This window comes from Amblyomma americanum, chromosome 5 (genome assembly GCF_052857255.1).
Source record: "Amblyomma americanum isolate KBUSLIRL-KWMA chromosome 5, ASM5285725v1, whole genome shotgun sequence".
NCBI classification, from domain to species: Eukaryota; Metazoa; Arthropoda; class Arachnida; order Ixodida; family Ixodidae; genus Amblyomma; species Amblyomma americanum.
Window position 1 is genome coordinate 79,603,039 of NC_135501.1, and position 25,357 is coordinate 79,628,395.

Here is a 25,357-nt window from a genome sequence, read left to right on the forward strand (position 1 = left end):
AAACATTAAAATACCGGATTTTCCCTCTCTTAAAATTCTTAAAGGAGCATATAAACTCTTAATGGGATATAAATAACCTGCTCACTTTTGTTTCTTCTTATCTGAATTCAGAGGTAGGCTCCATGTGCGAATCTGCTTGTATGCTAGGGCTGTCTGTTTTCGAAAGTCAGCATGCTACGCATTCTTTCATGAGAAAATTTATAAAACTATAAGGTGCAAAGCTCCCAAAATGAAGCGTCTTCTTTAGAAGACTACAACTGAAGCAAAAGTGAAGCATGAAGATCAATGAAAAAGCACAATATTATCTCTTTCGGAAAACTCCCAGTGCCAGTTTTTCGCAACGCGGGTTACTGGCGGGTGCCTAATGCATTTTCAAACGTGGAAAATACAAAAGAAAGAACCGGATGTCGATAATATGGTCGAATATTAAGGGAAAGAAAGTGAGGGCCAACGACATCTTTTTTCGATTGCACCGTTTTTTTGAAACGGCTGTTTTCTGCTATATGAAAAAAGAAGTCAGTTGCGAATACTGAAAAAACAAAGAAATATTTCCAACACATGGACATAAATGGTGGCATGTAGGCTTTGAGCACTCCAGAATAAAAACATGTGCCTCATTTTGCAGTATCGTTTCCGCTCAGTGTCGGAGCCCAACAAAATAAAGAGCTATAATCTGCCAACTGTGCTATATGGCACCTGGTCGAATTAAAAAAAAATTGCACGCATAGTGTCTGCCAGTCCAAGCTTCATAAAGAGATCACCACGAGCGCACGGAGCACATTCTATTTCAGGAGCTGCGAAAGGAAAAGTAAGTTCTCAGTGTGAACAAATCCTACCATCCTTAACCTGCTTTGGCTTACGACCGAAATGTCGAATAGCGCAGTCTTACTACTAGTGTGCTTGCTTAACGAGTGTACTAATTAATGTTTAAGTCTCAAGTTTGCGCCCAATATTTTCTGTAAACGAAACTCACAGGTCTATTGCCCAACCGCTGGAGAGAGCCCATATCTTGGAACGAAAGAACAAATCTTTCGCTGTCGCCTCCACAGGTATGCTCTCCAGCCGACGAATAATAGTAGAACTGTCGGCATCGTTTGCCGCACACGTGGTATATAGACTTTTCTCCCCGACCGTACACTACTTCTGCATGCAGCTTAAGAAGCGTAAGCGATGATGGCCTTTGTTAAATTTAAAGCTTCGTTACACAGGTCTTTGGCTCCGGAACCTTTAGCGGCTGGTGCTGAAGGAAGAAGAAAACAACTGCGGGACGCTCCGATGCTCGCGCGTGCTCTGGAAAACTAAGACTAATCGGAGGACGTTCCGTTAATTGCTCGCGACGTAACAGCCTGCAGTACGTCCTTTACTACAGCTTACTCTGGCGTGCGGCGTATCGTAACTCCAAAGTACTTCATGCTGCTAATTTTTCCTACGGTCCAACGACTTAGTTATTAACTAGACGACAAAAATTTCTCCCGATATGTGTTCTTCCTGAGCTATTCAGCGCAATAAATCTTCCAGCAGTCAGCCATTCTATTTCTCGCTTTTATGTAGGCCAACAAAACCGATTGCTTTCCCAATACCTTATCCGAACCACGCTTCTTTATACATTTCGTAGCGCTCTCGTAATGAACTCGTCTCAGCATTTCAACTGGCTGATCGTTCTGGTAGCGGTACTTGCTTCGATGACAGTGGTTCCGCCCGTCAACGCACAAGACTGCCGGCAAAGCTCCCAAGACTGCAATGCCAAGCAGGTAAGATCCCTACAATTGGCCATCGCTAGCTGACTAGGTATAACTTCCCGGGTTTTGCATCTCGCCGTCGTCTCGTCCACACGCCTTCCTGCCATCCTTGCTTTATTCCAGTGGAGACATTTTTTTATGGCGAAGCCTCGTAAAAGACAAATAATGAAATTGCCTCTGCTTGCACTGTTAATACCAGCAGGCTTAATCCAACAGTAGTCAAAAATGAATCCCCCGAAGATGCGGCTCAAGATAATATTTTAAGCTGATGGCCAAGAAATAATTAACGAAACTAATCAACAAAACTAATGAACGAAAACACTGCCATTGATCAGGCCCGGAGAAACAACCTCGCTCTACTTCTGTGAAATTGTGTGTTTGTACACAATGTAAGGAAAAGGAATTCAGATGTCGGAGTGACGTAATGGCAGCTTATTGGCTCCGACCATCGAGACAACCAGCCCTTCAAGGGCCGCTTTGCAGGTTCTCCTTTTCCCAAGCCAGGTTCCCCACCCTGACCAGACCACCATGTATCGCAACCCATGTTTATGCATACTTGGGGCATTACTCCAAAGTGCTCGAGGCCCTGATGGGAACCCATTCAAGGTGTTCAGACTCGCTGTGGCCAGTTTAAACAGACCTCGAGAATCTGATGGTGTTATTGCGCTACGCGAGGAATACCCCGCGCTTACTCCAAGGTGCTCGAGTTTAAGATAAAACCCCTTTCCAAATGTCCAGTCCCAACCAGGCCTGTTTAAGGACCGTCGCAAGATCTGTTGGGGCCACTTATAATATACGGATTCAGAGTTCCGTTTTGTACTTATCAGAGTGTGGATACCTGGCTGTCCAAACGCACTATTAACTGAGCAGGGTATGTTGCTGAGCTAGTTGATTGGGTTCTGTCATTATGGAATGTGAAGAGCTTGACAACGACGGACATAGACGAGAAGGACAAACCACAGAGCGGTTGTGTGTCCTTGTCGTCTATGTCCGTCGTCCGCAAGCGCTGCACATTCCATAATGACAGAACCCAATCAGTTAGCTCAGCAACATACCCTGCTCAGTTCAAAGTTTGTTTTTAATACAGGCATGGAAATAGACATTCCAAAACGTCGCCGTCCTAGAATGGATAAACATCACCTTCTACGTGGAGTGAGCGGTGATATAAAATTCTAAAGAAATAAACAAAAAACGTGCACAGCTAACACAATTGGGAAAAACAGAAATTAGAGTATATTAACATTACATTTACATTAAAAAATTAATTTAAGAGTACATAACTGTTTTGCTTGCATTAGCAATACCTAGAAACAGTACGCGAAATGGGGTGCTTAAAGCGTTGAACAAAATAAAACATTAAGTCATACTAAATAGCAAGTTATTTCGGGATATTCTGCCATATTAGAAGAAAAACAGGAGCAAATGCATTCAGTTCGAATTATTATTATTATATTTCTGAGGGCTATTCATTTTAACGGTAGCTGAATAAAATATTTTCTCTAATAGGGCTTAATTTTCAATTTATGCAATATAATTCGACACTTACCGTTATTCTAGAATTTCGTGTTACTAAAGGGATTTCAGTCAAATTTAAAAGAAAATCGGACGTGTTAGTTTTTGACAAATTTGATTTATTATTGGCCATTATTCTGAATTCTTGAATTTCTGAAAATTTGCACAAGCAAATAAACAAAAAGTTTGCTCGACAAGAAGTAGGAAATCACGATAATTAAAAGGATTGATGAAAACCGCGAGAAATTTTATCCTCTAGTTTCTACAAGTTCTATTGTCGCCCAGTAAAAAAAATGGCTTTCTTGAAGCGTCCATAGTGCTTAATCATTTATGCGATATTTTTAATGAAAAAACAAAAGCCAGGAACGTTTAACGCGCTACTTCTAACAGAGCAGCTTACATATAATTATCGAACACAGAGTCAGTTTCCAGAAAATTTTGTTTCGTTCTGCGAGAGTCCAAACGCGATTTGGAGAATTCGCGAAATGGACGTTTTTCCCCGGTTGTGATATACACGTTTTGCTGTAAAGAGACGCAGCATTTATGGCAAAGCAAACCTAATGTGAAAACCGTCCTCATCTGCACGCATATACATTTACCGAGTGTAAAAGGTAAAGGTAACGCAGCTTTTAAAAGGCAGAGTGTCTCCATAATGAAAAAAAATTGCCTGTTCTGAGTCTGCAATTTTTTGTTCACATCATTTTTATCTCATCAAATGAGATCTAACGAAACTCTAAAAAATTAATGTGGACTAGCCCAGCGCTTCCAGGATATACCAAGCGTAAGCGAGATTGAGGTCTCCAGTCGCCCACGGAGCCGGTTGTGCGCCTTTCCTTTCTTGAAAAGGAACTGTCTTTGCAAAGTTGCCAACGCCTATGAACTCTATGAACGCCATTGGCTCAGTCGCTTTGTGTGGCTTTTGAGGAAAGACAATGGCACAGTAACCGTCTCACACATCTCGGTGGACACCCGAATCGCGCCGTAAAGGAAGGGATAAAGGAGTGAGAGAAAGAGGACAGAGAGAACTGAAATTCGAACGTTGTATTTTGAGGAAAGGCGCGGAGCTGCGCAGCGGCGAAACACATCTGGCTCGGTGCTCCTAGTGGAGCACGCACACTAGTCACTAGAAAGCGAGAGGGAGGGAAATACTGCGCCGTGCGTGACGTCACTTACCACGCGAAGCGCGGTGTTGACTAGCGTAGCGAAGCGTTTCGCTTCAAGGCGCTTTTCTTTTGACTCATGAGCTGGCAGCGCATTACAAATTGAGTTCAAAAGTACCATTTGCCTGACTGCAGGCGCAGAAAGCAAGCTTATAAAGTGGGCTAAATGGTGCAGTATCCTTCACATCTCGGCGGACACCTTATCCGTGGGGTAAGATAAGGGATAAAGGAGGGACTGAGAGAAGAGACGAAGAAAAAGGCGCAGTAGTGGAGGTCTTCGGAATTAATTTCGATCGCCTGGGGATCTTTAACGTGCACTCAAATCGCACAGCACAAGCCTGCCTGTGCGTTTCGGCTCCATCGAAATGCGGCAGCCGTGGTCGGGTTGGAACCCGGATACTTCGGATCAGTAGCCGAGCGCCCTAACCACTGAGCCATCGCGGCGGGGATGGGACACTAACCTCTGTCGTGCTTTGAAGTACGTGGCGGTGGTGGCCACCAGCGGAAAGTTCGTGTTGAAATTGAAAATTGGTTTTGAGGAAAGAAGATAGGGCAGTAAATGTCTCACTTCTCGGTGTACACCCGAACCGCGCCGTAAGAAAAGGGAGGAAGGTGCGAGTGAAAGAAGAGAGACAAAGAGGTGCCGTTGTGGACGGCTCCGGAAAGTTTACAGGGTTGCAGCAGCTCGGCCCAGTCATGTCTGAGCTACTGTAATCCTGTAATTTTTCCGGAGCCGTCCACAACGGCACCTCTTTGTCTCTCTTTAACTCGCACCTTCCTCCTTTCTCCTACGGTGCGGTTCTGGTGTGCACCGAGGTGAGACACAGTTACTGACCCATAATCTTTCCTCAGAAACCAATTCTCATGGTCTGACTCCATCAGGCCACCACGCGGCAGCCGTAGTCCACCACAACTTGCAAACCAATGGGCTCTCCTTCCGCGCCGAGAATGCCCACCGGGCTGAGGAATCGCCCAATCAAAAGGTTGTCATCTCAGACTCCCTTTTCGCTTGCGAGAGTTGTGTCAAAGGCGAGGTATCTTTTCTAGCATGAGACGTACACTCTACAACGCCGTTAAAGACTCCGCGCCTACGCCTAGACGAATCGTGTGGGCGCCGGCCCACCAGGGTCTCCATGGTAACGAAGCTGCGAATGCGTCTGCACGAGCGCTTATCCTCCGAAAGTCTACTACCGCCTCCTCCCCAACCGATGAGCCTAGCAGACCGCTTCTGCGGTTTGGAAAAATCGTCGCCCATTATTAGGACAAGCATCACCAGTTCCCTCCACTGGCAAAGGGACTGTCGAAGGCAGACGAACGCATTCTGCGACAGCACCAGACGAACACCTACTGGTGTCCCACCATGGCTGCTAGCTATGACCCGAAAGTGAATCCTTTGTGCCCACACTGTCACGAGCTCTGTTCTCTATCCCACGTGGTGTGGGCCTGTCAATACAGTCCCACCTCCTCTAAAGAGGCTTGGGAGATCTTTCTCCTCGAGTGCTCGAGTGGGACACTACAAGCTGGCCTCGCACGCCGGACTCGCGAGACGGCGGAATCTTGCGACATCCCGGACTATACGGGCGCGGACCCAAAAGATATCGTTAGTCACCAACTACGTCAGATCATCCTCTCTATTTTCTTAATAAAAGTTTCTTCTCTCAGTAGAGGTTTGCACTTCAGTCTGCTTATGAGCGGAAATGCGAAAGCTTTTCCCTGTCCTCTTTCTTCATTTTTATTTTTTTCTGCGTAAGTTTGTTTCTAGTTGCTGTTTGTTTTAATTTCTTTTTATACCATATTTTCTTGTTTTTGGTTTATTTTTTCTTTATTTTTATTTTCAATTTTGTTTTTAATTACTGACATATATGCCGCCTGATAACTGCTGCTTAATGAAGTTCTGCATTTTTGTTTTATTTACCTTACAACTTATCATCGGCAATTCGCGCGGACAAATTCTGTCGACAACTGCCGTCCCCGACACTCATAACCCAAGAAAGGCTTACGCCTTAATAATTTCCACCACCGGGGGTCTTTAACGAGCACTTACATCAGACAGCATGCGGGCGCCTGTTTTGTAAATTGCCTCCATTGAAACGCGGTCGCCACGGCCGATTTCGAACCAGAAAATTCCTTCTTGGAGTAGCCGGGCACGCTAACCACTGAGCCACCGCTGCGGGTCGCGTAATACTTTGTGCTTAACAAAGTTGAACCGCCAGGCAGTTTTTATGTATGATGAAAAAGCCGCGCAAACATAGTATTCATCTTTGATATATATATTTTTTCCCCCACCGTGTAAAGGTAAACTCGTGGCAGCATTTTGCAGCAGTTTAACGGTTACGAGAGCAGAAGAGAAGGCGCTAGAATTGCTGCGCCACTTTGCTGGCAAACCTTCAATTAAACAAGCTGCAAAACTTATGCGCTGCCTGTGGTTGTCTTTACCAGTAAAATGTGCATATCTTCTCAGGTGCTGTCAAATTTCCCCGTGTTCAACGTGTACGTCACATCCGACCCGGAGCCCAAGAAGTATTGTGAGAGGTACGACAGAACTTCCCTCTCTGACGACGGCACCACGGCGGAGTATGACGTCGTTTACAGGGATGCCAACGGGGACGACACGCCGTAAGTTTGCGTAAATAAAAATAAAGATTTTTACATTGCGCGATAATAGTTGGCAGTGGGGTATTTCACCAATTATCAGGAAATGCTTAAGGAGACAGAAGGCGTTGGAAGTTGGCAGGCTGGTTAGTGTAGAGAACTGAAGCTGCATGCCTAACGTGGTGGCATTTTGCAGGATCTACAACGGACACGAAGAAAATTGCCGCATTCGTTAGTACAGACTATAAACTCGGTTTAATGAACACTGAATTGCATATATCTAAGCTAAGGTACGTGTCACTGAATTTATTTTCCAGTTTCCTATACAGTGAAACGCTCCGTTCATTTGAAACGGAACAAAACCGTCCTACCATATCTGGTTGCATGCTTTCAGTCCTATACTTTCACGTGAAATAGCTTCAGCGTCCGCTCGCTCCGGATTCTGCGCGTCGTTTTACTTTGAGAAGGACAGCAGTTCTAATGTGAAATACGCTGCTACCCTTTTCGGTTCATGTGATTGACTGGAAAATAAAACAACCTTGTCAGAAATCGAGCCACAAAGAAAGGTATGGGAGGTGCTTGACTCTAAACAGCTTCATTTTTGTTCAGAATGAAAGAAGAAAAAGTCACGAAAAATGGATCAGCTGGAATCGAAAGAATCGAGGGCATCTACTTATGCAAAAACAAGGATATGTGCTATTGATCTGTGCGTTAGTTGATAAACCTTAGGAATGTTAACAATAATGTTTTCTTCTTTCTTGAGGCATGTTAAAGTTGCACAAAAACACTGTGAAGGTAGGATAAAGACCATTACCATGACAGAGCAGGAAAGGAACTTTGCCATATCTGAAGAATCACGCCACCTAGGCCTACAACATGTTCACCTCTAGATGCAGTAAAACACGCGTCCTGTGCGTTTTTGGTTTTCACAGCACATCTCATTTGCGCTGTTAATCTACCATATATAAGAATAGCCACAACTTGGCAGTCTGAAAATGACGCCTAAATAATCAATTCATTGGTTCACGTTTCTGGCGAGGTGACAGTGCGTCACCACATTTGTTTATCTACTACGTTGGGTTACACTCGATGGACTGGGTTCGCCATCAGGGCACGCGGATCATAACACGACGCAGTTCAGCTCGCATGTAAAGAGAGGGCAGTAATGAAAGCGTGGTCACAGAGTTATCAGCAGATGGGATGGTGGCAGTGCGGGTGCACCTACTTTAAAACCACATAATGAGCGGTCGGCGAGGGCGTCTTTATTTGAGACTCAACATTTAACAAAAGCAGACTTCAAGTCATTCTTTGTAGTTAACCCTTCCTAAAAACCGGGTATGTGTATTGAGTGGGGCAAGGCGGATCATATTTGTTTTTGTCCACTTAGGAAACATTCAACAAACGTGAAAATGCCCATTTTTTTCATAATTGGCGGGTGGGGAGGGGGCGGTACGCTTAACATTTCAACCGCTCTGATGATTCTGATAGTACTATCAGCAACAGTTAATCCTTATACCTTTAGAGCTGAATCACAATTTCAGGTATTAATTCTAAACCATTAAAAACCTGTCAAATTTTTAACTAGGTGCACGGCGCGTAAGGTTAGGATAACTATATTCCTTTCAATTACTAGTTATTCAATTCTTGCCAGTCTACAGATAAGCGATCGTGTAGAACAGGGAAAGGTATCTCTGTCTTCAGGCAGTTTTTGTAATTATGTCAGTAAGCTTCCTTTCAACATTCCATAACTGCTATTTAAAAACTTGGTTTTTATGGGAATAAAACTTTATTGAAACTTGAAACACTGCAAACACTGTCTCATTCCACCAGCTTTTTATCTAGAAAGTACCTTCAACATCACGTCACCCGCTATAGTATGAGCACGATAGTTTTCCAACTTGAGCAGCGTGATAAAAAAGAAGCACACTGAGAAAATTGAGTAGAATAATTTTAAGAGCGCTTGCTCTGTTTAGCGTGTTTTTAACCGCAGCCACTGCTGCGTAGGCAGGCCTTCTTCAGCGCAGCTCAGTGGCAGTTCCTAATGCTTTTTTATCCTCTTTAACGTTTGTTTTGCTCTAATAGAGAATAGAGAACTTGTCAATTTTCTTAAACTCTTACAAGCAAGCTAAGACATAACGGTACCAACCTTTATACACTTGCACAGAGATGCACTGGCGAAGAAAGCCGTAAATGATGTTAAAAATCAAATTTTCCGGCAATACCAGACTCTATATTATATTTTGTTAGTGGAAGAGAAGAATTCACAAATTAGATGAGGGCGTTGCACGTTTCCTGATGCGTTATATTTCACAGTTCAGAAGTATTTTTCCACCAGCAGTTGTACTTTAATCGATATTTTCCACACCTTTATTTCTGGAGCACATCACCAGTGACACTGAAGGCTCCCTTGATGTATATATATTGCCTGGGGTGACTCAGTGGCTTCGGAGTTCAGCTGCTGCTCCCAACCTAAGGTTGAGGGACTGAATATTGGCCACGGCGGCCTCATCATGATGGCAGCGAAATGCGAAAGCGCATATGCGCTGTGCAAGGCCAGCTAGGCCATGTTGAATACCCACGAGTGGCAAACCGCGACATAAAAAGCCCCAACCCATCCCATCTGTAGAGGACCCAACTCTTAGAGCTGCAAAATGGTGTAGTGCGCATCCGCCTCACCCCAATGTTTAGTTATACGTCTGTACATGCGCTTTCCTCTTATGGCATCCTAGATCTCGTTGGAACGATAAGCGCGAGTGAAAGAGCAGATGCAAATTCCAGCGCATCGGTGCCTTACCATCTCGGCAGCTCGCGCGCGTATTGCACACGAACGAGCATCGTTCGTCTGTGGGCATCAGTGGGAAACGAGCACACAGACCAGGCTCTTTACAGCCCGGGCGTGTAGGCGCCGCCACATGCGGTCATGCGGCCTCGCCGTCATATCCAGACTTCTGGCCTCGCAGTTAGGCTGCTCGCGGCGCACTTCTGAAAAAGCATCGTATCGCCATTTGCAGAGTATATCGAGTTAGCCAATGGCGTAACAGCGTTGTGCGAACGCACAAGTGATGTTTTCAGTGTTGTAAAAGGCTTCAGCTTTCGAATTCATTTAAACGTGGCGTTCTCATAATAATATTAAAAATAATTGGTTTTCTAGGGAAAGGAAATGGCGCAGTATCTGTCTCATATATCATTGGACACCTGAAGCGCGCCGTGAGGAAAGGGATAAAGGAGGGAGTGAAAGAAGAAAGGAAGTAATAGGCGCCGTAGTGGAGGGCTCCGGAATAATTTCCACCACCTGGGGATCTTTAACGTACACTGACATCGCACAGCACACGGGCACCTTAGCGTTTTTCCTCCATAAAAACGCAGCCGCCGCGGTCGGGTTCGAACACGGGAACTCCGGATCAGTAGTCGAGTGCCCTAACCACTGAGCCACCGCGGCGGATCAACGTTCTCATCGCAACGTTCACATTTGAGGAGAAACTTCCCGTGGGCCTTTTTCTAGCTCCTTAATACTGTTATCAATTACTCCGCTGCACTAATATTCGTGGTCAAGGTCCGGAAATAGTGACGCCCGGACTGTATGATAGCTAGCACTTACGAACGCAGTGTTTTGCGTCCAAGGATGTATTAATAATGTTTGTGCTACTCAGCTCTGAAGAAAGATCACCACTCCAAATACTGGCGTAGGACGGTGCCCACTTACAGATCTGCTAATATCCTTAGGCGGATAAAAATCCGGCTTTCAAAAGGAAATTATACACTTTCTTTAAAGAGCTTTGTCGTGCTCTCCGGCGTTCTTTTGGCTACGTAGGCACAGCTGCTGTCCTCATGCGATGAGATAATTATGAACCTGTTCGATCCATACAGGGCACAATAAAATTCATTTTAAAACGGCATGACAATGCAGTGCAACATATAGAAATACATACCGGCTGTTTCACCTAAGATTTAACAAAATTTTGAAAAATAGGCTTTTTCAGTTAAATGAACGCTTTTTTCGGCACAGCACTGTCATTGGTATAATACAACAGAACACAGCTAAGGCGTGCTAACTACAATGCTGATTAACTTATATTAATTAGATAAGTTTTAAACTATTACTGTTAGACTCCTGAATCACTGAGAGTCGTGTAGCTCACCGTATGAGTCAATATCTGTATGAGTTTCTATAATTTCGAAAGAGCACTTATCCTCGGGGCTGCAGTCCAACAAATCTTGGCTATTTATAGCAAATATACATAGACTTTCGAGACGCTTGCAGGCAAAGCAACCTCTGCAGTGCACATATCTCGCAGAAATAGCCAAAATGTGTGTGCCACAGCACAGAGCTGACGATGTTAACGAAAATTTAAAAACTGGTATGCATATTACTAACGCTGGGCTACCCGCCCCTCAATAATTAAGAATACTAGCACTAGTAGTTAAAAAGTTGGCCACTTAATATTATTTAATCAGATTGCTAGTTAGCACGTTGTAGCTTTATTCCGTTGTAATAGACTGCAGGCAACGCTTTGCAAAAAAAGCTCTTGTAATTCAAATAGGCTGTGCTTAAAAATGCTGGGAAGTCTAATGTGAAACAACCTGTATAATAATACTCGAATTACTGCGAGCCTGTTATTCCATCACCTGTATGCGCTGCGGAAAAGCAGGGTGGCGGCCGGGATCAGGTAATTGTGGGGGTTTTTATTTTATTGCACACTACCTGTTTTTCTGCTCCCCGAAAGCGCTTAATAGCCAGAAAAAAATGAAGAGCTTAGAATATGCAACATCTCTTGCAAGGGGTAAGCTAATTCATCTGTGTAGGTCGAAGGATGAGCGGATATTGTCACCACGAGAAGAAAATCGTTAAAATAATAACAATGGGAAGAGACTCCATGAAACTTATTTTCATTGCAATGATAGCAGCTTTCCTGCTCGATGTTGCTTTTCGTGAGCTTCAAGGTCCACTGAGGAAAACGCAGTGAATTGCGGAATGAGAAATCATAACGGTAATTGGAAGCCAAGAACGTAGCAGAACGGGCGAAGAAATATGCGTAAGGTAATGATATCATTGTTCAGGTCAAGACGAGCAGAAACGAACGTGGGCAGGCCATGCAATCCGGATATGAGCCGCTTGGAATAACGCAGTGGGTTACGACAGATGGCAAACGTAGACTGCAGCGCGGGGAGAACCGGGTGTACGGATGAGATTTAGCAGAGTTCCTGGACAGGATAGCCGCAGCTGTTTTTCGCCGCAGTTGTAGCCACTTTTTGACGCAGACATTTATTTATTTGATGCAGACATTTATGGATCGAATGCAATGCGGCTGTGTACTGGATGTGCGTAAGGTTATGACCGTTGTTCGAAGCAGATTAGGAAGCAGCGCCAGCCAGGCAATGTATTATCTAGGCACTCATCACCAGTTGCAAATGACGATGAGGGAAAAGAAATTAAGCGCGTATTCGAGGACAACGGTGGTAAAGATTAGTAGTCCCTCCCAAGCGTAGAACAACCTAAAGACATGGGGCATAAACTTGCAGGGATTGAACTTAAGCCAAAGAGGGGCGTATATCAGTAGTGTTCGAAAAAGTGCACAGTTTGCCTGCTTGCAGTGATTTCATTTCCTCCCAATTCACGCTCCCGAGCAACTGTGTTCTTCTCGTTGGCTGTTGATCGCTTAGCATTATTGAGTTAATTGGTATTGAGCGCGGCTTCTGCACTTGAGGACGCTGAAAAAGTGAGCCGGATATCTATCGACGATACAATGCTCCCTTCGCTCTTTTGCCTCTGCTGTTTCATTCGGTGACAGACGCAAAACCATAGTATGACAAGTTTGGATACCGCCACTGTTGGCGCCGCAAATACGGATATTGGTGAAAAAATCGGGCCACGGCACAATGTGCAAACTTCTTACGTGGCTCCTACGTTGTGTCTGCTTGACAAGTTTATTTTTCAAGCTTACGGGAATTTATTTATGTACAGTGTAATTCTGTGAAGTAGATTGTATCACTCTTTGGACAGAGCACTGCTGACGTAACAATGATATCCGAAGAGCATTGCATTGCTCAGTCTTCGCCACTCTGTTTATAGTGGCTTACCGGAAGCTGCGCTATCAATTGTGCACAATATCTGGTATTTAAATCTATTTTACTTTACCAGCTAAACTCTAGTATAGCGCTAGAAAAGCCGCCACTTAAGTTTTCAGCGCATTTAGAGGCGGGTCGCTACAGGAGCTGTGTAAGCTACGCGGGCATGCCTCTGCTTTTGATGCCGTGGATTTTAAGGTATCCAAATTGCGACCTTCAGGTGCACCTAATAATCAGGTGGTACAATCGCTGCAATAAAGATCGGGTAAAGAAAATAATTTTTATGCATTTCCAATTTATTTTCCAGGATCAGTGACACCTCAACTTTTGATGTCACCAATAATACAGTCATTTATGTCACTTACGGAAACGGTGAGTGAATAAATTGCGGCGTTGTTGACAGATGCCCCAATTAACTGCTTCGCGCTCAGCAGGAGTAGGATTTCCGTACCACGCAAGAGATTTATAAAATAAAGGTCACTTACCGTGTTTGGGCTCAAATTCATATAATGCGAAGGATTCAGGAAAAAGTTATTCTAACCACAAATGATGAAATCTGCTTTTCTCCATTGAGCAATGCGTGCTGCCTATTGCACCGATCAAAGAAATTTAATGCTCTTGATCTAATCACAGTTGACAAAAAATACACTTCCGCGGTGCAGCGAAAAGTTCAAAATTTTGCTCTTCACATAACTACACAGCCCACTGGCCTTAATAAAAAATAGAAACGCAGATGATAACGTTTTCATAGCAATGAATCGATATAAGGACTCGGCGTCCTCGCAATGCAGTTACCGTTAGAGTTTTGCTTCTTGCTAGGTCCGCCCATCCCCCAGCGAAAAAAAATTTGGACAAATGAGGAGGTGTGAAACTTATTCTTGAGATTTTGGGAGGAAAGAACTGGGCAAAGATCGCATTTGAGTGCATTTGTACTCCATGTCAAGTACTGGCATCCAGCACAACCATGAACTGGATACCTAAAGTTTGCACCTACACGAAGCAAAAATAATTACCGACATCTCATATTCCCCCCTTCGATTCCCTTTTTTGATAACAGAGCCGTGTAGAAAGCCACAGGACGCCATTCGTCAGTAGCTTTAACGAAATTTGTCAGAGATTTAAGCTTTTCTCAGCAATTACGATAGCAGCTCAGTTCTGTACGAAGGTAGTTAAAGAATCGACCTAAAAATCCTGCATTCGAATAAAACGTATTTCCTTTTTGTTTTCTCAGATAGAAGCACCGTCTACCGGTTCACATTGGACTACGTCAACAAGGATCAATGCTTTGTAGGCCATTGCAACTGCACAGAAACGCGTAAGTGTAAACCCTGATTTTTGTTTCCCGAAGAAAACTCTGAAGTGCATTGTTTACATAGCAGCATCAATCATAATAGTATCAGCGCGAGGCGGTGTACCAAGTATATAAGTGTGCGTTTCTGTATATACAACACAAACTACCCGCTACTTGTGGCAGCGGGGCAGCGGCAAGTCTTTACTTAAACACTGTCTTAGTGGCTGTAACGTTACATATTCAAATATAACGTTATGTTTACGCTAATAATTAACCGAACACTTCGTTATGTCCTAGATATGTATTATGGCCGGAGTTAGCTGAGCGCTAGGCGCGATTGCCCGCAGTGGAGCAGCGCACATCGGCACTGGCTGCAACGTCGTTGTCGACAGCACCGCGACAGTAACAGCGCCCTGGTCGTCTTGCGACTGCATACCGTAACAAAATTTTAATCGTGAACCCAAACAATGCACCGTGTATTTTCACGGCATATGTGATGTCTGATTTGTATCTGAGCTGTATGTTGTATTATATTTAAACCAGACTGCCTACTGAGCGAGTTGGTGCGTAACTTTTTCAAGCTAAGCGTCCGAATGCCTCACAAGTCGTGTAAACAGGGACAAGGAAACGAACTTCGTGTCCTTGCATCTTTGTATACATCTTGTCAGCATTCTTTGCCTTCGGTTTAAAAAGTTGCACATCAATATCCACGTCGGGGAGCGTATTTCATTGTTTCTACATGAAGTACGCTTTTGAAGATAGAATTAATTGCGGGGAAATATTTTGCAAACTAGATTCTGTAACTCGCTTAAACAGCGGGAAAGTTTCATTACAAATCTTTTTTCTTACGAGTTCTGCGCTAACACTCATTTAACGCACTGTTCTTTTACATTAATTTTACTGAAGACTATCTTTTTACGCTATTATAGAAACTAACGATCAGCATTTAAAAATAGTTGTTCTCGAATAAAGGTAGTGCGTCTAAACAGACAAAAAGTTAGATTGGTTCCAATGGATTTACCGTTCCAAAGCGACTCAGGCTTTGAAAGACGCCGTAGTGGATGGCTCTGGATAACTTCGACCACCCGAGATACTTTAACATGCACTGTCATCGTACAGTACACGAACCATTAGCATTTCGCCTCCATCGAAATGCGACCGCCGCGGCCAGGATCAAACCCGCGTATTTCAGGTCGAGCAGCCGAGCAGCACAACTCAGCTTTAGCGATCGTCGTGGTAGTTATGAAGTTGGACGAGAATTGGCGTCGCTAATGTAATTAAGCAAATAAGTAATGAACACTTAGGCGCTAAAAACAGCTCAAATTTGGATAGGAAACTTAGAGGTTATGCGCCTTCTTAGGCATTTTCATATTGGTGAAGTTGTTTGCCTCAAAATTTTAAGCTTAATCTGAGAATCGACGCAGGAGATTTGTGAAAATGTCTTTGTGTTGGCTTTGGCTTTGAGTCGGTAGAGTCGAAATCAAGCGGCAGGTGTATTGTGCAATCTCAGTGTGCTATTAAGGCCTCAGGCAGCCGAAATACGCAATCATTCAATGTGCATGGTTTCGTATGATTTCGCATGAATTAAGTGTGGGTATCTGCAGATGATAATCAATTATTATCGGCGCAAAATTACTCTGGAAATGACGCAGCCGTTGTTAATAGATTAGAATGAGCAAACGGCGTATTTCCCGCCTATCTTTCGCGTCGGGGCAGCGAAAATGAATGAACGCCTTGCGCATCAGCTACACCGCAGAGGGAGGCGACTCGCGTGCAATGCAACTTCCAAGCATGTTCAATTTCGCGGGTGCAGCGTAAAATTCGGCGGCTAATATCTTGTTAAACTGGCGTGTACGGAGAGAGAGAAAGAGAAAAGTGGTAGAGAAAAGGCAGGGAGGTTAGTCTCGAGAATGATCCGGTTGGCTACCCTGAATTGAGAGAGAATAATGAAGGGGGCGTGTTCGGAGAATTCTCACAAAGGGAGTAGCTTGGGAAAACGACCACCGCTTAGTTTCCAATATCGCAGCGTCCACAATAGCCGCTCAGTGGCTGCTTAGCACGAAGCTCTTGAGCCACGCTGTTTGGTATACGCAAGTTGCGGTGACTAAGAATTGTGTGGTTTCGTTTTTGTTAAAAAGAGAGGATTAAGAAAACGGTTCGGTCAACGTTTATACACCTTGTAATATACCGTATTTGCGAAGAGGGCTTTTTGCACAGGGCAAAACTTATTTTAAAAAACTGTCGACGGGTACGTTTGAACAGCCGATATAAGAATGAGACCGTGGAAATCGTTGATGGGCAGGCATCTCAGTTTATATATTAGTTGAGGTCTACTGCAGGTCTCTTTACAGCAGTTGTGCATTCCTTCTTGCAGAGAAATTATTTAAAGTTCTTTCTCCGCCAGTCGGCGGGTGCGGTCTTGCAGTTTGCTATTAAAGCTTGAGTAACCTGTATGTGGTTGATAAATGTATTTTGTACGTTAGGAATGTTTGAGAAAATATTACCAATAATGGCATTTGTAACTTTTCATAAAAGTCCTTCTGGAGAAATGAAAAATACATAAGCCATAGGAAAAATTGCTCGTTAGCGTCGACCTCAGCGCTGACAGGGAGCTGCAGAGCACAAAAATTGCAGTGCCTTTTGAGACTCGTTGAAATTAAAGAATTCTTCCTTGCGTTCCAGTAACTTAATATCATCTGCCTCATTGCTCATAGACGATGAAGATGCTGTCAAATTCAGAGGGAAGCAGGTGTTGTGGGTAGTTTGCCCTTTGTGATGCTGTCAACTATTTTAGCCAGCATTCTGGCCGTATAGGTTCCTGAACGACGTTTGCAGTGAGCCCTACATGCGTTATACCGAGGATGTGCAGAACGTTTAGTGAAAAGTTTTAGAATTAGCATTGGCTCGTTTGTTGACTAAGATTTATGTGATATTTATCGGCCACAAGATGGGGAACTCAAGAATGTCCTAAGTTCAAAACATCGTCCAGGTGTAAACGAATGTGGACTATAACGTTACCATGTTAGAGAGGGCTACAGCTCTCAGTATGAATAAGGCCGTTAGCGATATTAACAGTGTGTTGAAAGCCACATCTCAAAGTTCCAGTTTCACCTTTCACCTGCCAAAAGATACGATTCAGAGTTTAAAATTTATGCTTGTTTGTCATTTAACTTTACACTTTAAGACATGCATTATGTCCTCCTATAGAAAAAAATCTGAATATTGGTGCGTGTACATTCGAAACCCCTTATTTCACAAATATAACACGAATGATGGAAAAGCTTTCGGAATTTACACACGCCGCGCGGTTCCGTGCTCACGGAACTAAAACACTATTATTCAAAAGCATAATTTATGCTAATTAGTTATTTGCATTATCATCCGAAGGAGATCCGACAAGAAAAAACTTATAATTTTCTATCGTACAGCATTCCACGGCATGAAAGCAGAATAAGTTGCAGCACTGCGAAGGAGCATCGTATTACTTCTCGACGGCCATCTTTAGCTGTTTTTTTGGAAAGCGATCCTTTCCTCTAGGCGCCAAATGACCCAACTCTGATCCAGAGAGAATTTCAAATGTAGCCGACATCACTGACTTCGTGAAAGCAGCTTAAAACGCTTCGAAACAAAGTTCGAAATATAGCGTGTCCAAACTTGGACGCCATATCGTAAAAGGGAAAAGGTATACAAACGTTTTTTGCCGTTCAAAGGTTGGCGCGCTAACCTGATTAAGCACATGATAGTGGCTGCAGGACAAAAGGCGGCCAACACTTGTCTGACTCAGAATTTCACAACCAAATTCAGCTTCTTAATTCACTCCGCTGGCTACACACCTTGCACCATTTAATTTTTTTTTCTGTGCTGAGCTATGCTGCAAAACACGGTGAACGGGGTTTAAAAGGCAAGAAAGCAAACTCAAACAAAAAACGCCTAGCAGCCCTCCGATGCTCTCATAATTATCACCCAATCTCAAAACTGAACAGTCAGATAAACAGGGTCACATTTAGTGCGAACATGCGAGCGCGTAGCCACGCTCTTTGGTGGGCCACTGCATCCGACACGGCCGCGCATCGATGTGGAGTTTCCGTTGATGCTAGGCAACATATCCAGCTCAACAGGCAGTTTAGTATTACGTACGCAGACATACAAAGAAAGACATATAATGCGCTAAATAATAGTTGCGCTTCGTAATGCACGTGCGCAGAACGATAATTGAAATCTACCGTTTCCGTACGCTCGCTATACGTACCTTAATTCCGGAGTTAAGCGTGCATGCCTCTTCAGCCTGGGGAACACTAAAATATCGTTTCCATCATGGCGGTGTGCTCCGAAAAGAAGGACCCCTCGCTTCGGAGTGAGTTCGTCGCTGTCACTGCGTTTTTCAGTACGTTCATTTGCCATAAATGGGGCGTCAGATTTTCGCTTTGTGTCGTTTAGCCTCCTACTGCTCCTAGGCTTAAGGAGGAGCATAGGTTTTTTCACAGAAGTCTTTTCTGCTCGATAAGGAGCAGCCAAGAGAAGAGAATAGAGGGGCTGCTTATACATGAAGGATGCCAACAGTAACCGAAACCAACGTTCATACGGGATATATATATATATATATATATATATATATATATATATATATATATATATATATATATATATATATATATAAAACTTTCTGGTGTTCATCGAAGAGAGAATAAGAGATAATTATTTATTAAAAATTCATTTAAAGCAGAAATATTGGCGGTGGTTTAACTCTGGTTAAAGGTGGAGTGACGCGATAGCTACAGCTGGCTGAGTGGAACTTGGTCACTTGACCTGTGGAAGGCGATCCACATTTATTGGAGTCCCAGTAGCTGGGGGAGTTGCCCGTGGAGCGGGTTGTTGATGTTGCTAGCAGGCCGGTTACCCAAAGCGTTTCTTGTTGCACAAGCGAGAGCTTCTGGTCTGCGCGAGGAAGGTCTCGCCAACTTCATCTTCATCAGCGCCGCTACAGATGCTCCCTCCCCCTCTTTAACACGGTTGCGCAATAAAGTAAAAAAACGGTATGTACAAGTTTGTACCGGTGGGTCAAGTCGAGGACACAGGTTCGGGAAGGCTGCCGGGCGGGTGAAACAGGCGGTCGAGCCTGGCTGCTGCGCAAAGGGCGAGGGGAGCCAAAGGATGAGGATGATGGCGTGTGGAACAGGCGGTCGAGGTCGAGGAAATGGAGGTGAGCTATGAGTGCTTCAGTAGGAAGGTCTACTCGTGGGGCCGCCAGTTTGGGTGAAGTGGGGCGGAAAGTGCCATTGCAGAAAATGCACCCGCGGCGGGAGTTACGAGCGATATGGACATTGCGCTGGCCACGCGGGTACAGACGAAGTAATGGCGTGCGGAAGCCGCCGCCATAGAAGAGTAGGGAATGTCTCAGCCGCTGGCGACGGTGAAACGACGGCGCATGACACTAGGCTGGAGGTCTGCTGCGTGGGAACCGCGTTGTCGTGTAGGGGAGGGGTCGAAGGGGTTCGGCAAGGTGAAGCGGTTTTATGCAAAAACGAGCTCACTGTGGCCATGGGACGTGTGACTGGGGCCACAAGAGGTAAGTCCAGACGTAGTTGTCGAAATGGGAAGGATACGGTAGGGCTTTCTTGTCTGTCGCGGAGGCACAGTGACTGGCGAGGGCGCCAGGTGGGCAGGGATGCGGCGAAGCGTGTCGGGTGGCGCGTTAGGCGCGGCAAGTCCCTGGGGTGGCGTGCATGCGTGCCTCGTGACCGGAATGACATTTGTGTTCAATGTGGTTGGGCTTGAGGCAGCAGGCGAACCTGGGACTAGAAGCGAGTCCGTGCCCGGGCCGAGAGAGGGTGCTGCAGGTGATGGCCCAAGGGCAGGCGCCACAGTTGGGAAGCAGGGCTGGGCAGAAGGCGCCATGGGACGGGAGATCACAGGTGGATGGCCGTTCAAAGGGGCTGGTGGAGCAGACTTGGGAGAGACCGGGGTGTAGTTTGAGGCAGTTGGGTGTGAAGGTCGGCATGAGACTGGCGCGTCCTGGCGTGGCACTTGCCGAACAGTGGATGGGGGCACATATGGTGGCGACGATAGTTTAAAGACCGGTGTTGGGAGGGGCGCCGACGGAGGAGCGGGCGGAGGGAAAGCCGAAACAGCTCGGGTAGGGAATGCGGCCAGGGGTGGTGGGTCGAGTGGCATCGCATCTTCTGAGTCGGGAACAGGAGCGCAGAGCCGGAGGGAGCGGCGTTGCGTGCGTCGTGGCTGTCGTTCGGAGTCACCAGATGTGGAAGGCGATCCACGTTTATTGGAGTCCCGCTAGCCGCGGCTGTTGAGCCGGCGGAGCGGGCTGTTGACGTTTCTGGCCAGGCCGGTTGCCGAAAGCGTTCTCTGCAGCACGAGCGAGAGCTTTTGGTCTGCGCGAGGCAGGTCGCGCCAACTTCATCTTCATCATCGCCGCTACAGACCAACCACGTGACGAACCACATGATCAGCTACGGCGCCGCGGCGCCTGCTGCTGCTCCTCACTACTTGACCAACCACATGACAGCGTGGCGGCGGAGCCACAGGGTGGCGGCGCCGTCACGCTGAAGGCTCGAAATGCTACCATAATGTAGCTATCGCCAGAAAAAACAACCACGCGCCGGCGGTTGGACCCGAACGCACGACCTCCGAATACCACGTCGGGTGCTCTACAAACTGATATACGGTGACAGCTGTCCAACCTTCTGTTTCGGGGGTATTGCGCGTAACCTAACCTTGAGATTGTTCACCAACGTCACCCGTGTCCATTGCTGCGTACGTAATACGTCCCGAATTACCACGAAAGCCACGTGAAACGTGATCGAACGTTGAGGGCCGAACTCTGCGAGAATCCTCGTGCTGCCCATGACATCAAGACTGCCAGAACCAAAATCCTCGTTAGCTGTTGAGCACTCAAGGAAAGGGAAAGGCAGGATCGTTATGACATACATAAAGGAAGCCAACACACCGAAACGGAGGTCGTTTCGTGGTCGTTTTTATACAAGTATCTCTTAACCCCACCACCATTGATGAACACAACAAATTATTTTTAAAAATTCGCTATGCACCCAGGTTTCGGTCACTGTTGTCTTTGCCTGTGCAACTTTTCTGCTATGCGCGGCGGTGTCGGACGCAGTGGCCCTAGAAGAGTGTGGTCACGCAGTCGCGTGTTTCCGCTAAGAGTAGACCAGCCTGTAGTTAATGTAAGGTTTCTAATACATGTAAGCTGACAAAACTATGCTCGATAGTTTGCACACATGAAGGCATTCGTGCAACGAAACATGCGGTCCACTATGCCGAATGCCGATCCGGAGTGAAATATCGGATACACTTGAAAGAATGCATAGCGGGCAGATCATATGGCCCTTTAATGAGAGAGAAGGAAAGACTTTCTAGAGCTAAAACTTGGCCTTAATAATGCCTTTCATTCAATTTCAACCACTACCGTCATAAATGTCGTCCTCTGTATGCAAGCATAACAATTCTCGTGGCGGCAGAGAACAGAAGTGGAAGAGCTAATGAGTTAATGAGTTTTTTCAATTTAGAGACTGGCAAAGTGCTTAATCAGCACCCTCTCCATTTCACAACCAGAGAAAGATACTTTGTGTGTGTGTGTTGGGAGCTTGTAGGGACCACACTAGTTGATTTTGGTCTCTCGCGGATAGATTTCCCTTCGAGAGAAGGTGAGGTGACCAAAGGCTCTTCTAAAAAGCTTTCGCCACTCAAGAGCCGAGCGCCAGGCCAGGCAAAATCTTGCATGATTGAAACGCAGGAGGCTTGTGGAGATTGATGCAGTAATCATTATACCTAAACTGAGCACCCTATGAATGCATCACTTGTAGCTGTCAATTGGCTACCATGCCACTCTATACGATTTGTGAACTAGTGTTGTGACATCCGGTACCTTTAGCTTCCGCCAGTTTTGTTATCCCTGCGATCCGTTGATCGCCAGCGCCCCTCGCCGTACTCCTGTCCTCACAAACAGTGTCCCAAACCACTTTCGCAACATTGTTCTTTTTTTCTGAGCCAGCCTATTCGACAGGATTCTTGTATTCTGCAAGCGCTTAAGTTGAATTTGCCTTGTGTACAGTGTAATAAATTCCCCGAAAAAAACATTCACATGGTATCTTCAAATCAAAATTACCCAAGTCCTGAGTGAGCAGAATACTTCTCGTTTCTCACTAATTTGAACTCTGTGGTAGCCACGACCGCTTTGTACAAGTAAGTACGTTTCTGAGCACCCTATGAATGCATCACTTGTAGCTGTCAATTGGCTACCATGCCACTCTATACGATTTGTGAACTAGTGTTGTGACATCCGGTACCTTTAGCTTCCGCCAGTTTTGTTATCCCTGCGATCCGTTGATCGCCAGCGCCCCTCGCCGTACTCCTGTCCTCACAAACAGTGTCCCAAACCACTTTCGCAACATTGTTCTTTTTTTCTGAGCCAGCCTATTCGACAGGATTCTTGTATTCTGCAAGCGCTTAAGTTGAATTTGCCTTGTGTACAGTGTAATAAATTCCCCGAAAAAAACATTCACATGGTATCTTCAAATCAAAATTACCCAAGTCCTGAGTGAGCAGAATACTTCTCGTTTCTCACTAATTTGAACTCTGTGGTAGCCACGACCGCTTTGTACAAGTAAGTACGTTTCTTTCACCAAATACTGTAGTACGACTTCCTCGGCCGCAGCCGCATTTCCTCTCTCTGAATAATGGCATTCGAGGGTCCAGAACAGAGCAATGGCAATCGAGGTGCTGGCCTGAAATGAGGGTCATGTAGCGCACTTAATTCATAATGCACTCTTGGAGCACCTATATGTGTATCGGAAAGCCCGCATGTCGTGTCATGAATTTGTCGGAGTTCGGTACTTGTCGCTCGAGCTTTTGTCTGTCCCACATACAGAAAGCAGGGAGTAACTCATTTCGCGCTGTTGCCAGGTTACAAAGCCCGAGCGAAAAATGTGCCTCACGATAGAGAAGCGCTCCAGCCCTACTGCCTGTTATTGTGATAAAGATGGTTTATGGGTGTTTAAACGCCCAAAATGACGCAGTCCGTGAGGAACGCCATAGTGAAGGACTCCAGAAATTTCGATCACTTGGGGTTCATTAACGTGCGCTGACACTACACTGTACATGGGCCTTTAGAGTTTCGCCTTCATCAAAACTCGACCACCGTGTTCGGGATTTTCAGCCTAAAACATGTATACAATAGAATAACCTTGACCGACGCATATTCGACAAAACATGTTCACACGAAACCTTTGTGAAAGAGCTGCAACTGTGTTGTATTGACTGATTATTACATTCCCAACCTGTAACAGCCCGCAAGAGCTAACAGTTTTTGGAAATAAATAATAATAAAAATAACAGTTTGTTTTGGAAATAAAATAACGAAGTTTTTTTTTCACATCTGCGCATAAGCCTTTTATTGTTCTTTTTTTTTCTCTCAGAGTACTACCTGTTCGACAGCCCAGACTCGGACATCTTCCAATACCATGAATGTCTCAAAAAGATTGACAACTACTCTGGAGGCAACATCACTTTCTTGCGTGACCTTCAAAAGTGCCAGAAGATCCCGCCGAAACCATGATGCGAAAGTGTTTGGAAGTAGTTACTGAACACGTTGTTCATTTCTTCGAGTTGTATATCGTCCGCTTTTCAGCTACTGTCATGAGCGGCGGGGCCAGATGGGGTAGGCGTTGCTTTCGTATTGCAATAAATATTTACTGTGCTGCTGAGCAGATTAATGAGTGCCGAATTTGTTTTTATTCAAATGAGCTTCCTTGCTGCGTGCCGGTATAAAATAAAAATTGCGTTGGGCGCTAATTCGCTTCCTCTCAATTGACCAACTTCTATATGGCAGCTGTGCGGCGGACAAACACTTTTGTTGCTTGGCGAACTTTGATCGAAGGATAGGGTGCAGAATAACATTAAGAAGATCCTTATTCTGCCTAAAGCATCACGTAAAAGAAACACACATTTAATATATGTACAAAAAGGATTGCCAAAAAACAAAGAGGACCCATAAGCTCTGGATTAAGCGTAAAAGGGATTGCAATAATGGTTTAATGCTCAAATATGGGGAATTGGTCATTGTTTACATTCCACTCATAGAACAGTAGAAGTACTTATAACATCCCTGAAGCAGTGGTGCATTCGTTTATCGATGACCCAGCGCTCCGACAGGTGGCTGTTTCACACAAAGCCCAGGTTCTTCTTCCCAAGCAACCTCGAGTAACCAATCATTATTTTAACGGCCACCTGCCACGGTGGGCAGGTTCGATGACATATCATGTCACGGACGCCGGTAGGACGTTCAATCCTTGGCAGAACAGTACCTGGCGAGCACACTGCGCAGAGCGTAGCCAGCAGGGCCTAGCACACACGAGCAGAAGAGGACGAAGTCCGGCGCGCGACAAAGGTCAAAGACAGACCGCACGGGGGAGCCGGTAGCGTGATGGCTAAACTAAGTGCGGCATTGCCCCTCCCCTCTGGAAAGGCATCGACTCGATGCCTGACAGTGAGGGGGAGCCACGTGTTGGTGTTAACAGAATCCCAGGCACCGAACGTGGTGAGAGTTGTCCTAGCGGGCATGGTATGGCTTGAGTCTTGCGACGTGCACAATTTCGGATGTCGGCAGCGTCTGGAAGAACGAACACTCCCTTGCGGGCGCACGTCATACGTAACGTCGCTGAGTTGGCGGAGTACCTCGTAGGGGCCGAAGTAACGGCGCAAAAGCTTCTCGGAGCGACCGCGCAGACGGATGGGGCTCCAAACCCACACTTGATCGCCAGGCTGGAAAATGACTTCACGGTGACGGAGATTATAGCGCTGAGCATCGACTTCTTGCCGCACGCAGGTTCGTTGCCGAGCCAGCCGGCGGGCAGCCTCTGCATGGCGAACGAATGCATCAGCGTCGGCAACGGATGGGCGGGCAATATCGGGCAACAACATCGTGTCCAACATAGTCACGACTTCACGACCGTGTACCAAACGAAATG

The 25,357-nt window shown here is 45.5% G+C and overlaps 1 protein-coding gene across 1 annotated transcript; it reads left to right on the forward strand.

Moving 5' to 3' along the window:
* Positions 1-1,030: 1,030 nt before the first annotated feature.
* On the forward strand, positions 1,031-24,089 carry LOC144134840 (uncharacterized). Its single transcript, XM_077667658.1, has 6 exons — positions 1,031-1,049; positions 1,616-1,751; positions 6,873-7,027; positions 13,377-13,441; positions 14,301-14,384; positions 23,807-24,089. The coding sequence occupies exons 2-6, from the start codon at positions 1,626-1,628 to the stop codon at positions 23,944-23,946; spliced, it is 570 nt and encodes a 189-aa protein (XP_077523784.1). The 5' UTR covers positions 1,031-1,049; positions 1,616-1,625; the 3' UTR covers positions 23,947-24,089.
* Positions 24,090-25,357: the final 1,268 nt, after the last annotated feature.